The sequence below is a fragment of the Salmo trutta genome, chromosome 35 (genome assembly GCF_901001165.1).
Source record: "Salmo trutta chromosome 35, fSalTru1.1, whole genome shotgun sequence".
Lineage (NCBI taxonomy): Eukaryota > Metazoa > Chordata > Actinopteri > Salmoniformes > Salmonidae > Salmo > Salmo trutta.
In genome coordinates this window covers 17161388-17179258 of record NC_042991.1, presented here as the reverse complement: position 1 = coordinate 17179258, position 17871 = coordinate 17161388, and the positions used below count along the sequence as shown (strand labels likewise).

The 17871-nt window shown below is 44.9% G+C and overlaps 1 protein-coding gene across 2 annotated transcripts in view; it reads left to right on the top strand.

Moving 5' to 3' along the window:
• The window catches only part of LOC115174734 (protein enabled homolog), a 146661-nt gene that overhangs the window by 16612 nt on the left and 112178 nt on the right, over nt 1-17871 (top strand). The window contains exon 1 of one of the 2 annotated variants that reach the window (XM_029733550.1): nt 16916-17196. The exons of the other annotated variant lie outside the window; for it this stretch is intronic. Within the exon in view, the coding sequence (XP_029589410.1) occupies nt 17183-17196 (14 nt within the window). The 5' untranslated portion in view covers nt 16916-17182. Of the gene's footprint in view, nt 1-16915; nt 17197-17871 lie in introns of those variants that run through there. 2 annotated transcript variants of the gene reach the window in all.

Genomic DNA, 17871 nt, shown 5'->3' with positions numbered 1-17871 from the left:
GATGTCACTCACCGTTATTGAAGTGACCTTGCTGCTCAAAAAGTCAATGAGTTCATTCTGTATTTGGTGGCCAAGGTCGCTGGTGGTGTGACTCGAGGTCCCTTTTTGGACACGGTTAAGGTGCTCTTTCATGACTGGGTCAAATTGTGCCATCAGTTCAACCTCTGAGGAAATTTCCATTTGATGGAGATTAGTTTTTCTGAGTGTCTCGTTAGTGCCAGATTTCTAAATGCCAGAGACTGCACAATAGCAATCAGACGTGTCAACACCTCTGTCCATCTTATCCTCTCAGCCTCCATAAGTGCCATCTCATGCTGATCAATTGTTTCCACTTTTTTGATCCTCATTGCCAGATCTTTCCATGTTTTCATGCAGTTTTGGTTTTCTGGACTGCTGTCGTGTGAAGTAAACAAAGAACTTGCATGTTTCCAGTCTTTCAGTCCTGAGTTTGCTAAATAAATGTTCTTCTTAAAGAGTTTGCAGCAGAAGAGGCTGTTGTTTCTTTCAGAATACACCAACCAACTTCTAGGGATTTTTTTCACCACTCACCAAGGTCTTCCTGAAATACTGGTGATGGCTACTTCTTCCATCACTCTCATTCCTTGGGAGAACAAAGTTAGGTGGTACCTCACTTGGTCCTCTGCAAACTAGTTGTGTCCGAATTCTGTCAGTCAAAACTGAAGACCAGTCAGCAGGGTCTGTAGACAGTGGTTCATCCTCAGCAGCAGGATTTGGTGGGGATGCTGCTACAGGCATTTCTAATGGAGAGCACATGGGTATTAGTTTACACACGTAAACTACACACGTAAACACAGCATTCATCGTGGTGGAACATCCCACATACATACCCAGTTCTAATAAAATCATCATTGTCATCTACAAAATGGTAACTTGAAAATTTATGTTTGTTAGGCAGGGATGCGCACATAAACAGATGTGCATGTACACACACACACACACACACACACACACACACACACACACACACACACACACACACACACACACACATGCGCGTGCACACAAACACACCTGAAGAATCCTGCTGGGGAGAAGTGGAAGTGAATGGGTCTTCATCCTCAGGCAACATTTGTGAAGAGGCCTGTGTGGCTGAGGAGGTGGATGGTTCTTCATCCTGAGGCTCTGAGATCGTTTCTGAAGAGACCTGTGTGGCTGAGGAGGTGGATGGTTCCTCATCCTGAGGCTCTGAGATCATTTCTGAAGAGGCCTGTGTGGCTGAGGAGGTGGATGGTTCCTCATCCTGAGGCTCTGAGATCGTTTCTGAAGAGGCCTGTGTGGCTGAGGAGGTGGATGGTTCCTCATCCTGAGGCTCTGAGATCATTTCTGAAGACCCCTGTGTGGCTGAGGAGGTGGATGGTTCCTCATCCTGAGGCTCTGAGATCATTTCTGAAGAGGCCTGTGTGGCTGAGGAGGTGGATGGTTCCTCATCCTGAGCCTCTGAGATCATTTCTGAAGAGGCCTGTGTGGCTGAGGAGGTAGATGGTTCCTCATCCTGAGCCTCTGAGATCATTTGTGAAGAGGCCTGTGTGGCTGAGGAGTTGGATGGTTCCTCATCCTGAGGCTCTGAGATCATTTCTGAAGAGGCCTGTGTGGCTGAGGAGGTGGATGGTTCCTCATCCTGAGCCTCTGAGATCATTTCTGAAGAGGCCTGTGTGGCTGAGGAGGTGGATGGTTCCTCATCCTGAGCCTCTGAGATCATTTCTGAAGAGGCCTGTGTGGCTGAGGAGGTGGATGGTTCCTCATCTTGAGCCTCTGAGATCATTTCTGAAGAGGCCTGTGTGGCTGAGGAGGTGGATGGTTCCTCATCTTGAGCCTCTGAGATCATTTCTGAAGAGGTCTGTGTGGCTGAGGAGGTGGATGGTTCCTCATCCTGAGCCTCTGAGATCATTTCTGAAGAGGTCTGTGTGGCTGAGGAGGTGGATGGTTCCTCATCTTGAGGCTCTGAGATCGTTTCTGAAGAGGCCTGTGTGGCTGAGGAGGTGGATGGTTCCTCATCCTGAGGCTCTGAGATCGTTTCTGAAGAGGCCTGTGTGGCTGAGGAGGTGGATGGTTCCTCATCCTGAGGCTCTGAGATCGTTTCTGAAGAGGCCTGTGTGGCTGAGGAGGTGGATGGTTCCTCATCCTGAGGCTCTGAGATCGTTTCTGAAGAGGCCTGTGTGGCTGAGGAGGTGGATGGTTCCTCATCCTGAGGCTCTGAGATCATTTCTGAAGAGACCTGTGTGGCTGAGGAGGTGGATGGTTCCTCATCCTGAGGCTCTGAGATCGTTTCTGAAGAGGCCTGTGTGGCTGAGGAGGTGGATGGTTCCTCATCCTGAGGCTCTGAGATCGTTTCTGAAGAGGCCTGTGTGGCTGAGGTGGATGGTTCCTCATCCTGAGGCTCTGAGATCGTTTCTGAAGAGGCCTGTGTGGCTGAGGAGGTGGATGGTTCCTCATCCTGAGGCTCTGAGATCGTTTCTGAAGAGGCCTGTGTGGCTGAGGTGGATGGTTCCTCATCCTGAGGCTCTGAGATCATTTCTGAAGAGGCCTGTGTGGCTGAGGAGGTGGATGGTTCCTCATCCTGAGGCTCTGAGATCATTTCTGAAGAGGCCTGTGTGGCTGAGGAGGTGGATGGTTCCTCATCCTGAGGCTCTGAGATCGTTTCTGAAGAGGCCTGTGTGGCTGAGGTGGATGGTTCCTCATCCTGAGGCTCTGAGATCATTTCTGAAGAGGCCTGTGTGGCTGAGGGGGTGGATGGCTCCTCACCCTGAGGCTCTGAGATCATTTCTGAAGAGGCCTGTGTGGCTGAGGAGATAGATGGCTTCTCATCCTGGCCAGTGCCAGAGGGTGCTCCAAAATATTTCAGAAGTGCCCCTGAATTTGCATTGAAATACAGTATATGAGTCTGACACACTAAATATATTTGTTGCACAATTAAATATACATGTCATTATGCAAAATTTAACTTTCAGAATAGGAACCAAATGAACCATACAACCTCCTTGGCTAATTCTAGGCATAAGACACCCCAAAAGACGCAATATATCACAAAATATTAGCATAATATAGACATATTTTAAGTTAGCTTACAGCATTGGAAATTCCCCTTACTGAGCTCAGGACCTAGTCAGTACAATCACAGAACTTTTATGATGTCACCTCAATGAAAGTTAACCAAATCAATAATGTGCTCGTTAGGTTGTAATCGTTTTGCTGCAGGTTACACACATTATCATGATGAAACTGTGTGAAATTACATCCAATGTTATGTAAGCTAGTTGGACAGAAAATTGAATATTGTCGCCCTATGTGTAATAGCATAGCAAGCAACATAGGCTAGTATAACACTTTTATGTTTGTTAGTCTATTTCATTACATGCATAATATTATACTCATAAAGAGATGACATAGCTGCATACCTTTATCTTTTGAGCGTTTCTCCTCTTTCCTCTTTTTCCTAAACTGGGCACCTGATGGCGTAGACCTTTTCTTATCCATTTGTTGATTTGGCACTCAAGCATCACTACATTACCCATCCCCCAACACTGTCAACCAAGAGTCAAAACTAAACCAATTCACCTTGGTGGTGTGCAGACTGGTTTTATATTATTCTTAACGATTTCGCAACAAACCAGAAAAAAAATTAACTATGTTGAACTACATATTCATAGTATTGTGAATAAATTGTGGTTTATTTGGTAGCATTTCGTAGTATGACTGATTTTACTAATTGTATTAGTACTGTACAAAGCTAGATGTGCGCTATTTGATAGATTCCCCTGCTCCCCCTACCTTGGGCTTCCAGTGGGGAGACCTGAGGTCAACCTACCCCCTCCCCATCTCGTACCTCTGAGTGGGAGACCTTCCCAGGCAGTAGCCTGCCTAGCTCACAAACTAGAATCAGGGCGCCCACTCTGACAAGGTTAATTGTCCCACACGGTGACATATCATTGACATAACGTGCAAATGAGTGATAGAAAACCGATCGCGCAAATGTCACCATTCCAAAACATTTTGTGCAGGCACCCCGTAGCGCCCCCGGCAAGATGCCGCCCTGGGCGGTTGCCCATGTCGACCATACCTAAATCCTCCACTGCCCTTTTAGGCTCTGACATTCTAAACCGCTCATGGGGACAAACCGCTCATGGGGACAAACCGCTCATGGGGACAAGCCGCCGGTCTGGCTGTGACTGTCCTCGTATGATTCAGCTGTCTGTGGAAAATACTGTCAGAATATTCCCAAGATGGAATGATCTAATTGACCAAAGGCGTTCCACTCGTACCCTACCCTTCTTCCATGGTATATGAAACAAATTACCCAAGAGTCCTTGCTTCAAAGTTTGAACAGACAATGTGTTGGTTCTGTATATTGATACTTTGACAAATCACTGTTCATCTGTGTATAGGAAGTAGTAGCATAATATTTTCTTGAGGTCTGGATGTAGGAGTGTGAGGCCAAGGTGGGGGTGACTGTTTCAGAGCTGCCATTTACTGGGCTGTGAATGTTGACCCTTTGACCTCAACTGTTCTGGAACGGCTTTCACTGAGCCGAGTTGGACCACAGAAAGAGGCACGAAATTCGATTTGCAATTGAAACGCTCACTAAGAAAAGTGAAGCGAGGGAGAAAAAAAGGTGCCATCCCCCTCTGACTGTGAAAGACAGTGCTGTTTGAACCGCTCTAATGAATTTCAGCCTTTGTGTGCTAATCTAAATCCAGACTTTTCTCACTGACTGATTGTTTTAGAGCTGGGGCTCCACTTGGCTTTGACGGCACTCCATAACTGCTCATTTTGTTTTGGATGGATAATATGCCCAAGGCCTCCCACTGAACAGTGAGCACCAGCACATGTAGCACAGTACAGTAGAGAGGAAGCTGTCAAAAGCAGTCTTACAGAAACCATGATCTAAAATGGAGCTGATTTTGAAAGTCTCAATTGTAGGCTGTTTTTTCATGCCTGTATATGACTCAGTCTGCCACCCAGCTGCTTCTAAAAACCATTTGGCTCATCACCTGTCGCTAGGCTACGCACGCACACACGCAGTTGTTTGTTTGTAGGTTTAAGTGTTTTACTTAATTTCTCTGGCGCTGGTTCTTGGTCTGTGACTAATCCTACTAGTGAACATTAGGCTGATTAACCCTGAAGACAGGCCAGGAGAAAGGAGTAGAGTTGAACCAAGACATTCATCCAATGATACAATATTAAATATCACCCCCGTGCTCTACTGCCTTTCTCTTACAATAACCATGGGTTTATCAGTTCACTGGAAGTGAGGAAGCCTGTGTATTTTGGGGTCTTCTGTTATGCCACTGAAAAAGATGAAGAGGAGTATAGAACTGCTTTCTGAGTACACTGTAAATGAGCTGGTAGCCAGCTAGATAACTAACGTTAAGTTTAGCTAGCAACAAACCAAAACATTGTCAAGAAAGTTGCTTTTAGTTGCCTGGCTTGCTAGATTTACTTCATCTCCTGACCTAAATAGATTTTTAAACAGATGGGTTTTTTTTGTGCGTAAAATAGAGCTGGTAACATTGCTATTTGGACCAGCTATGCTGCATTCAGACTGCCATTTTGTTTATACTTTTTCATAATGACAAGTACGAAGTTTAATGTCAGAGAACAGTAGAATATTCATGATATAATGGTGCCAAAGCCGGTAAGATGAAAGGGGACGTTTTATACTGATGGGACTTTTAAACATGTTACAGCAATCATGACTAGTTTGGCGTAAATAAAAGTACAGGCTTTGTTGGCTGCAACGCCTTTCAGATATAAAGAAAAGTTGGCGGCATGCTAAAGTTGGCGGCAAAACGTCTTGGTTTGATTTCTTGTGTGGCCATCTACAGTGCAAATCAGTCTCCAATTCAGTTCTTAAATTCTTCTAGTTAAACACTGTATGCTAATTCTGTCCCACTGCAAGTGCATAATCTCTATCAAATAGTGCTCTGCGACTATCCGAAATGTTTATTCCCGGGTTATTCAACAAATTGTCCTTCGTCAGTTCAGTTACTTGAATTCCATTTAGTTTTTTTTTTATCTCAACGAGGCGTTACTCTAGAGAAATAAAAACAAGCACGAGAGAAATCAGAAAATGTGATGCTATAGGAAGTTGTTTTCCACAGGAAAATATTCAACCTAGTTCACCACAGAAAACAACAATGAATGAACTACAATGCCCATAAGCCATTGCGTGTGCGCTGCCTGCCATGTTCTTCCCGGCCCTGAACAGATGGATACACGCAGACGGTATTTGAAAGGAATGTATACAACACAACAACGAGAGTGAGAGACTGTTCGTGTGGTAGCTCTACCCGATTGATAGTTGGACTTGGTAATTAGCAGTCTTGAAAGTATGCCCTATCTACTTTGAAGAACTGAAATAGTAATTTTTGTCAGACCGCTCTGCTGCATTGGCAGCTACTAGCCTAGCTAAATAGGATGACCCGTTGGGGAGCACAGAGATGATGTTAGATGGCTGGCTGCTAGTGCCTGAGCAGAGATGTTAGATGGTTGGCTGGCTGCTAGTGCCTGAGCAGAGATGTTAGATGGTTGGCTGGCTGCTAGTGCCTGAGCAGAGATGTTAGATGGTTGGCTGGCTGCAAGTGGAAGAGCAGAGATGTTAGATGGTTGGCTGGCTGGCTGCTAGTGCCTGTGCAGAGATGTTAGATGGTTGGCTGGCTGGCTGCTAGCACCTGAGCAGAGATTGGATTATGACTAAGGAATGAAAGTAATCCAATTAAACAGTAATATGACAATGGAATTTTTTTCAATGTTTTGGCAATGAAAGTTCTCTATTGGGGCAGCAGGTAGCCTAGTGGTTAGAGCGTTGGACTAGTAACCGAAAGGTTGCAAGATCGAATCCCTGAGCTGACAAGGTAAAATTCTGTCGTTCTGCCCCTGAACAAGGCAGTTAACCCACTGTTCCTAGGCCGTCATTGAAAATAAATAAGAATTTGTTCTTAACTGACTTGCCTAGTTAAATAAAGGTAAAAAAAAATATGCCTTTGGAATTTCGAATTATAAAGCTCAAATAATTTTAAGATAAGATTTTCAGTTTACATTAAATTATTCATTTTTTTTACTGCACCGAATCCAAACAGACTTCAGAAAGGACTACCGTAATTTCCGGACTATTAAGCGCACCTGAATATAAGCCGCACCCACTGAATTTAAAAAAAAATATTATTTTGAACATAAATAAGCCGCGCATGTCTATAAGCCGCAGTGCCTACCGGTACATTGAAACACATGAACTTTACACAGGCTTTAACGAAACACGGCTTGTAACAAAAAATAAAAAATTATCAGTAAGCTTTAGTTGTCTTTTTGCACTGAGTCAATTCCTCACGCTGCTGTTTCCAACGTCTTATCATCGACTCATTAAGACCAAGCTCCCGTGCAGCAGCTCTATTTCCTTTTCCAACAGCCAGATCAATCGCCTTCAACTTGAAAGCTGCATCATATGCATTTCTCCGTGTCTTTGCCATGATGAGGGTGACAAAATGACTACCGTAATCAGAATGATGGGAAGTTTGAGAGCGCTCGATTTAATCTAAACAGTAAACAAAAAAGTTGTTTGACCGTAACCCGTTCGGCAATTTCATTGGTCTAATGAAAGCTTCATGCCGGCAAAAAACTGAGCACGTCACAGAATGTGTTTTTTTTTTTTAAGAGAAAAAAAATTGAAAGCGGTAAAAATCCATATATTAGCCGCGTCATTGTTTAAGCCGCGAGGTTCAAAGCCTGGGAAAAAAAGTTGCGGCTTATAGTCCGGAATTTACGGTAATCACTCTGCACTACTATTAAATGCATTTACAGGGAATTATTAATGTGATTTGTATGGCCAGCCATATCTTCATCAGAAGCCATACTGTGGGGCCTTCTGTGGTACAGTCAATCAGCGGACACAGATCGGACGTCATCTCAATTATATTTATCATACGTCAGCACACATCAGTGAGCTGTGAGCACCCAGGGACAGCTGTGGGAGTGCTCCATACTGGCCTGATGGATGCTGTGTGTGTCGGTCTCTTGTGTATCTCTCTTGGTCTCTTTGTGTGTATGGGCCTGCCTGCCTGGATACTGGCATTTAGCAGCAGCAGATGTCACTAGTGAAAAATGGAAAGACATAAGAGGGGGGATGGTATCTGGTGCTGCCTGCTTATGTGGCAGGCCATGCAGGAGCCATGGGCAGGATATAATCACTACTGAGGCATGCAACTTTTACCGGTCTTTGATTTATCACAGCCCTGGTCTTTGGTGCGTGAGCCTGAAGTGGAATGAACTCATCTGGACCACAGAGGTGTTTTTCCTCCCCCAGTAAATAACCTCCGACAGACAACCTGATGGATGGACAGAGCACTGTCATCGCGCCTGTCATTTCTGCATGATTGCAGAATAGGGATATGTCTGTCTTTCTCCCACTGTCTCCATCTGTCTTATGTTCACCTTTTCTCTCGCTTTGTTCTCTCCCCCTTTTTCCACTCTCTCCTCCGGTCTTTGAAACCCCCAGGAAGCCTTGGTTGTGCTGGTAGACGTGTGGCTAGTTGAGGCCAGGGCAGTGGGGCAGTTGGGCTGGGAGTCGTGTTGCTTGCTGAGGCCAGGGCAGTCCATGGGCAGGGTTTCTGAACAGGTGGCTCCTATGTTTGCCCATCTGTCCATGGTAACAGCAGTTTCCCCATGGCTACTTTTCCACCTCCCTGCCTTGTTTTCTTTCCAGACTGGGGGTCATGTTGCCAGGTTCCCGGAGCCAAGATTTCCAATCTCTTTCTGTAGTAGTAGGTTAGGGAGACCCAGGGGAGCTGAACACAGTCCGTTGGACTTTAAGAGAACACACCTGTCACCTCAGTAACAGTAGTGTCCTTGTTCTCTGTGTGTGAGGTGTGTTTTGTTTCGGAGGTGGGGTGACTCATAGCTGCTAAGACTCGGGACCAGATCTTGATTATCCAGTTTCTCTTTTTATTAGAAAATGTTCTCATTAATAATGATCTACTAATTTACTGCAACTGGTCCATGAAGGGTATGCGAAAATACCCAAACTCTTAAAGGGGAAGTTGAACTAAAATCCAACATTTCCTAAGTAATTCCTTACATTAAAACCACACTGAAGAATAATATAAATGCAACATGTAAGGTGTTGGGCCCATGTTTCATGAGCTGAAATAAAAAATCCCCAAAATGTTCCATACGCACAAAAAGCTTATTTCTCTCATTTTGTGCACAAATTTGTTTATATCCCTGTTAGTGAGTATTTCTTTTTTGCCAAGATATGCCACACCTGTCAGGTGGATGGATTATCAAGAAGCTGACTAAACAGCATGATCATTACACAGGTGCAGCTTGTGCTGGGAACATGTAGTCTCATCATTGCAGTTCAAGTAGATCTTATTGTGTTGTAGGCTAGGCACTCTACCGGTAAGCATATGAGGGAGCGTGCAGTTGCATGTTCGCTTTGCTGCTTTTGAGAAGGGAAAGCGCCTCTATTTTGGCTCGGCACCATATCCAGTTCGTGGGAATATGGAATGTACAGTTTTCTGAGTTTTCTTCCCATTATTTCCGATTTATCTCGCTAGCAGTGAGAGCGCTAGCAGTGAGAGCGCTAGCAGTGCACAAAGAAACCAGTTCTAGAGTGAGTGGGGAAAGACTAACTCCACCTGACTATACTGAACAAAAATATAATCGCAACAATTTCAAAGATTTTACTGAGTCACAGTTCATATGAGGAAATCAATCAATTGAAATAAATTCATTAGCCCTAATCTGGATTTCACATGACTGGGAATACAGATATGCATCTGTTTTGTCACAGATACCTTTTAAGAAAATGGGCCTACAATGGGCCTCGATCTCGTCATGGTATTTCTGTGCATTAAAATTGCCATCGATAAAATGCCATTTTGTTCGTTGTCCGTAGCTTATGCCTACCTGCCCATACCATAACCCCACTACCACCACGGGGCACTCTGTTCACAACGTTGACATCAGCAAACAGCTCGCTCACATGAAGTCATACACGTGGTCTGCGGTTGTGAGGCCAGTTGGATGTACTGCTAAATTCTCTAAAACAACGTTGGAGGCGGCTTATAGTAGAGAAATTAACATTGAATTCTCTGGCAACTGCTCTGGTGGACATTCCTGCAGTCAGCATGCCAACTGCACGCTCCCTCAACTTGAGACATCTGTGGCGTTGGGCTGTGTGACAACTGCATTTTAGTGGCCTTTCCTTGTCCCCAGCACAAGGTGCACCTGTGTAATGATTGATATGCCACACCTGTCAGGTGGATGGATTATCTTGGCAAAGGAGAAATGCTCACTTAACAGGGATATAAATACATTTGTTAAATATGCTTTTTGTGCCTGTGGAACATTTCTGGGATCTTTTATTTCAGCTCATGAAACGTGGAACGAACACTTTTTTTCATGTTGCGTGTATATTTTTAAGTGTAGATTCAATGTATGGAATCACCTGGGAAATGTAGGATTTTAGGTAAACTTCCCCTTCAATGCTTTAAGTCTGTTTAATCCGTGTTAGTTGATGGCAAGGCTGGTGCTGCTCTGTAGCGTTTCCAGTCTCTGCTGGCGAGTCAGGAGGCTTGGGGAAGAAGGGAAATTATTGGACTAATTGGTGTCACCGGCACTGGGTTTTCCCACACTGCAGGCCAAGCTGTTATCCTGCAACAAAGACTTTCCCTATTTCCTTAGCATCCAGAAGTACTGAAGTCTAGCCCCAATTGTGGATTTTCTCACATTCAACTCAACTTTTTGTGCTTTTTCACTTGTACTATATAACATTTTAATATGGTTGTTGAACAGCCTTAATAATGTAATATAAGTGCCTTAAGTGAAGCACATTTGATCAGGTCTTAAGCTGCTTTGACTCTGACAGGTTAGCATAAGTCACCTTGCCATAGGTGTCAGCTGTTTCCTGGCTATTGCTCTCATTCCTTCCTTTCCTCTCTCACGGCCACAACAACAGGTGGGCCTCAGCCTGCTTCTTCAATACAAAGACTTCCATGGCCATACGGATGTTCATCAACCGGTTAACACTCGCCAAGCTTTTCAGTAGGATTTCAGGCTGCTGTAGTGCGATTACGGGATGCAGGACTGAAGTGTCTTACGAGGATTTATGTTGCGTGCCAAACATAATCTCTCCTACCAACACAACCAAATGTATCTGCCGTGTAGGTCAGTTCTGAACTGCCTCCAGAACACACACCCACCCACACACCGCACCACCTCAGTGACGTTGACAACAGGCATGAGAGAATATCTGAGCTCAGTAAGAATATGATCACAGCCTCCACCCTCTCCTCACTCCTCATGTTGTCCGCCTGCTGAAAAGGCATCCAGAGGGTTCTCATGGCACACGGCCAGCCTTGAGTGAAAATGTAAAGAATTTCCCTCTTCTCCCTGTCCGTCTTTTCTCTAGTCTTGCATGGAAATTATACCCAGCACAAAAGAGCAGCTTATCCAACAGCCAAGCTCAAAGAAAGGCTTAATTAAAAAATATGCTATGGGATGTGCTAGGAGTGGAGGAGAGAAAGGGGGTGGTGGTACCATCAACTCATGCAGTAAGCAGACATGTCATGTGATCTAAATGGCATGGGAGGAAGGGTGCTGGATGTTGCTGATATTTTAGTGTTATTCAGTTTCATTGCAGGCTCCCTTAAAAGCATATGTACACAGTGGAGCTGCTGGCCCCTGGACATTTTATAAGTCACTGTGGCTCTGTATTAGATCGTTAGACTCGTTCCCTTGTGTTCTCTTCCTCGTGCAGAGGAATGCTTATTGCTGCCTTAAGATTTAGTGAGAACGGACCCATGTTAGTCTCAAAGTCACTTCTCTGATTTGTATTGCTCGCAGGACTCTTCTTCTCTGGTGGACTTGTTCAGCTTTAGCGGTCTTCTGGTCTACGGGAGGATTCTCCGGCTCAAGTGTTTGGCAAACCTTAGGCACAGGCTGGAGCAGTTTTTACAGTTCCACTTTAGTCCTACACAATGCGTCATTCACATAAGTCATATTTTAAGTGTGAGGTAAACAAAGCAAAGTACAAATAGGTTACATACTCCGTCCAAAGTGATACTATATCTAGGTACATCCTTGAGATGAAGACGAAAGACCAAGTCCAAGTATGTCTCTACTTGTTGTCTGTTATGTTGTGTGGGTCATTGATGAGATAATGTTCCAAACAGTCCTGGTACTGTGTGTGTCGAGATCTACAAATGTCCACAAGCCACATTCAGAGCAGCACAGTCTCCAAGTAAATTATTTCATTGTGTTGTTCATGGGAGCACTTTGACTCCGCATCCAAGTGTCTTGGAAAGCGCTCTAGGCCAGTTGGAGACTCGCTGGCCACACCACTGCTGATATTTCCCTAGGGACTGCAACTGCTACTGCTGCCTCCCTCCCCTCCCTGCACTTCACGTCACTCAGTTGTCAGAGTCAAAAGTGGCAGGGCATGATACCAGGGCATTACACCACTCCCCCTCCCCCACACATCACATGGTATGTTTGGGCTATAAAAAGCACAGCAGAAATCATGTTTGTTTCTCCTCAGGCCAGAAACTGATGTTTTCCCTGGCTAACTCTGTCCCTCCTCCTGTCTACAAGGCTTTACAGATGCTATTCCATCGAGCTGAATTAAATACCGGGCATCAAAACAGAGTGACGTTAGAATGTCATGTGGTTAAGGCACTGCTCTCCTGTGCATCTCTTAGCTTGAAGGTTTTTTTAATTTACCCAGCTCTGTGGTGAATATATTGTGTTGACAGCTTCTCTACATTTTCCAGCCTGGGCCTCCCTGTTACAGTGCTGATGAAGTGGAAGGAATGCGGTGGAGACACCTCTCTTGTTGAATGACCCGATGAGAGAGCCAGGGCTCAGGCAGCTTAACAGGGAGTGTGAGTCATCAGGTTGTGAGCGCCATGTTTGGTACCAAAGAGACTCCGTCTCACCTCGTGGGCTCAATGACCTCAGAGAGAGGAGGAAAGGATCAGACATCCCAGAGACTAAAACAGCCCTCCTTAACCTGGATGAGAGACCACTATACTTATTCACCTACTTGAATCACTTTTATTTGGTCATTGTTCTGTCAACTCCTGTTACTGTAGGGATTATTATAGATGGTTGAAGCAGTGATACTGACAGATCAGATGTTATATTTTAGGTCCAGTTCCTCACTTTGGACCACTTGGTCGTCTTGTTAAATTAGCATTGCAACATTGTGCCCATGTCCACTCCAGAGGTCACACTGTGTAATCATCTTTTCCAAACAAGTGGGCAGATTTCTACTGTGATGGTTTCTGTTTACCTCCTGACCAGTCCTTGTTAATGTAATCAGACGCAGATCACCTGTTTGTTGAGCACTCTGGTGTTGAAACTGGTGTTTAAACTGGTTTTCTGCTGACTGTGGAATTCCACTCATGTAGGGGGCTCTGTTTGTGGGAGTGACACATCTATCTCACTGATTCATCACTTCCTCCCAGTGATGGATGTTATTTCTGGCCAGTGTTGGCCAAGCGTGAAATAAAATGACAGTACTAACTTTTTTTTTTAGTATAGCTCCATGATTGGTGGGTAGCACTGAGCATTGGTTTGATCTATTATCAGACCAACCGCTCATGAACCAAATGAGCCTCGCCAAATGAGTCAATTTGCTAAGTGGATGTTTAAGGTCAATTCCATAATCAATATGTGATTTTGTTTTTTTTATGTTGGGTATATTGACTTTGCTTATTACACTGACTTTGCATATTACCCATGTACTGTTTTCAAAATAATGATAATTTAAAAATATCTATTCATCAAGTTTTGTTTCTGCCTCTTCTTTCTGTGAGGTGTCCTTTGGAGGTTGCAGTCAAGTCATGCCGTGGCCTAATTCTAGTTGCCAACAGTAGCGTAGTCCTTGACGTTTGTGTCTGAGTGTTCTAGGGTTGTTCAGCCCATCCCATGACTCCAACCTCATCATTGCTGTGAAACTTCATCTTTGTCCTTCATGCCTTTTCTCTCCATACGGTAGAGCATGTTCAACATGATATTAAAAGATTTAGGGATTATGCTCTCAGCGTTTCAGTGGGCCAGCTCCAGCTTGTGACCAGGCAGGGAAGTGTGTTGATAAGCTGACTGATAGAACACACAAGGCAGACTGCTTCTGCCAACCTGTCACTCAGGCAGCCTTACAGGGTCTTTACCAGCTAGGCCGGTGGTCCCAGCATTTGCAGTACCCCTGGCTGTGCCCGTCTGATGTCAAGGGAGCGGACCCAGCCTAGCCCTCCTGGTGACTGCTCTGGAGACCTTACCATGTATCCCGTCATGTAAGTCTTCTATCGACCAGGTGAAATGTACCGAAGTTATCTTTTCAAAACGAGCGGACAGATGTAGTCCCTCATCAAATGCATTTGATGCTTGTTGCGTGCAATAAGACAACAGCACGGTGGCTACAGATTCATTAAGAGATGCCTGTGTGGTAGTTCAGGACCTGTGGTGGATGTACTACTTAGATATTTTCTCCATCTCAACCTGTTCCCTTCAGCTTTAGACAGACACTAATGGTCTCTGCTGCATTCCCAACCAGACGTGAGTCTGAAATGAAAGCAGTGCCTGTGGCAGTGTTTGGTCCGCAGAGATCAGTGCTGTGAAGGCATTGTGAATGCCAGCAGGCGCATGCTTCTCGCTGTGTGATGATCGACAGAGGAACGACCAGGACCAGCCCTCATCACTCAGCTCTTTACCGCACAGAACAAGAGGGCCCTTTGGCATTTAGATGGGCATACCAGACCAAGGAGTCTGTAGACTCTTTCTCCTGTCAGAGAGCGTTAAAGGGCAGATTATATTCTAACTTGTTTGACTGGAGCGACACCTCTCTGTGTAGTGGTCCTTTTTTAAAGTGAACCTGTCCCTTTTTAAAGTGAACCTGTCCCTTTTTAAAGTGAACCTGTCCCTTTTTAAAGGCCTACTACGGATGGTTTGGAGGGACAGATTGGTAGAGAGGGACCGCCCTGACCTTCCTCATATCTCGGACCAAACAGAATGCCCAATGGAGAAAAGTCATATGAACTTGAGTGGACTTTGGGGACAAACCGCTGCGTTTTACCACTGGCCAAAGCTCAGTTGACACACAGTACCAAGATAGTGCCTGACTTCACACGTATTGTGTGTGTTTGTATGCAGGCACACAACTCCATGTATCCCCAGACTCCCCCCAGCTCTCTGCTGTGAACATTCACAACCACCGATGAGAAGACTATACAACGCTGCTTCTACAGCTTTGGAGGTTATTGTAGCAACGGCTGGTTGCTATCAAACAAGACAAGCTTTCTCCCCAGCCGTCTAGCTAGCTCCGCACGCTTCTGATTTATGTGCGGATTAAGGCACCACTGTGATTTACTGCGTGGGCCAATCTCCTCCGGCATCTCACAGCCACAGCTCCTCTCACCGCTGCAGTTTTAATCTGTCATCCCGGTGATATGCAGGGCCATGTGCCCCGACGAGAGTGTCGGGCCTTCCTCCGCTAGGCTAGGAGATTTGGCCTACAGTGAGCTGTGTTAAGTACCGACCCACCAGACTACTAAATCACAGCCTGTCCTGGGCTGAACCGGGTCTTCACACTGTCTTTAGTGGCGCAGGATGTTTTAGACCCGGGACCAGATAGGGAACACACACACACACACACACAATGTGTCTGTGAGAGGCCAAACGAAGGCTTCGCTCCTCTGTCTCCCTAATCCGGTAAATCCACTGGCCCATTTCCCCATGCTGTAATGAAAGGGCCACACCACCACAGAAACAGGATCAATAAATCATTAGGATAAAAGGTGTGTTCGGTAGAGAGAGGGAGAGAGAGCTCTCTTTTTATTAAGACGTTATACATTTTATCGCTGTGTTTAGGATGTTTCCATGTGCATCACATTTTCTACTCTACCAATGGTTTTGTAACTAACTGTTGCAATAAATAGCAAACTTGCCCAATGTGTTTTTGCCACATGCTCTCTAGACAACAGTCCTCTGATTTAAGTTGACAGGGTAGGTAATATGATGGCATACCGATAATAATTTAACTTTTTTTAATCATTGGCAGCCAAGCATCAATCTTCATGTCATCAGCATTCAAATAATACCCTCGATATTTATTGTAAATTTGCATCAAGCTCATCACCATCCGTCACTTAACCACCATGACGTTCATAACTTCTTTCATTTGCCTATAAACTCTTAATGCTTTTCCGCGTGGTGGTGGTAGATATATCCTCACATCATCGAGTGACTCCATTTACTTCGACATGATGGTTTATTTGTGCATGGAGTTTCCACCACAATTGTTGCGTAATCTATTTCACAGACACACAAATTATCCCTCTTTGTTTTGGATGTTTCCATCAGACCTGACTTTTTACTTTTATATGTCAGATAATTCAACCGCATGAAATGGTTGGATGGAAACCTTGTTACTGACAGAATCATTCTCGTACTCACTAAATCACAGTTGATGGGAAAGTCTAGATATTGATTTAAAACACCACCGAATAGTCTGATAAATCAATATGAGGCAGTGCTTCACCCGCTGTAGGATTATATCATCAAATCTCTGAAGTCAAGGGCCTATCATTTATCTCACATGGTCCAATTGATTTAGCTGGAGACTTGGATTGAGTTGGGTGATATGGCCAACCGGATACTCTACCATGATACAGCTTTACAGACAGTTATACAGTAGCTTGTCCTTCTGTCATATCTACATTTACCCTCTTGCTCACCAGACCAACATGGCAGAGTGCTGTACAGCTAGCACACTAGGGGTGTTGGGCTGTTTGTACGTATGGCTTTTGAGCCAGGGAGGAGAAAGGAGAGTTGTTGTGTGTGTGGGGGGGGGGGGCTCTTAGTCTCAGAAAACCCCTGCAATAAAACCGGTCCAAGACTTCTTTCAGTCAGCATGTTTATTCCTGGGCTGAGGGGTACATTCTTCAGGGGGCTGCCCGGACGGCCCGATTTTAGCCCTCTGGAGGAGGGGTCCTAGTGGCAGCAGACCTGTTGGAGCCTCTAGTCTACATGGTCTCCTCACTGTGCTGTTGTTCAGCTACTGAGACACTTGTTTACGGACCTCACAGGACACTGACAAGAAGGCAGACCCTCTCACAGACAAAGTTTTCAGGTGTTGGTGCTGGATACACCTGTTGTCTCCACCGCCAACATGACACGTGGCTCGTAAGTCCTTGTAGTGGCAAAGGGGGAGCGTGGGAAGGGAGCGTGGTGGGTGTGGGGTACATGATGGGGTAAGGCCGAGGAGGAGACATGTACTGGAGAGACTTGGAGGGCTATTTTCACTGTCAGATAGTGTTTGTAATGTAATAGTGTAATGTTAAATGTTTTTCTTCCTCACCATGTCTGTGTTTTAAGATGGAGTTGACCAGTGACTGTATGCTATTCCCAGTTTGGATTAGAGCTTAGTCTGTTTGTACCCTCTTCTGGGCTGATTGAACAGCTTGAGCTTCTGTCCGATGAGCCTCTACTCCCCATCCCAGTACTGCATCGTTAATAGAGCCTAGTCAAATAACAGTTGATTTCTACAAGCAGAATAGCTCCTATTTCTAGACCTTGTCCTCTAGGGCAGGGAATTGCCAGGGACCTAACGAGACGATATTATCATGATGCTTCAGTGCCGATACGAGATGCATTGCAACTCTAACGATTCTTTATGTATTGCGATTCAATACTATGATTTTTATTGCAATATTCCAAACATACTGCTCACCATATGTTTGCTGCGCAGGGACAAGAATTATGAAGGGAAAATAATGGAATTTTGGGGCAGGTACAGCCGACTAGGGCGACAATAATGCTGTGATATTGTTAAAACGAAATGATATATCAACAAAAATA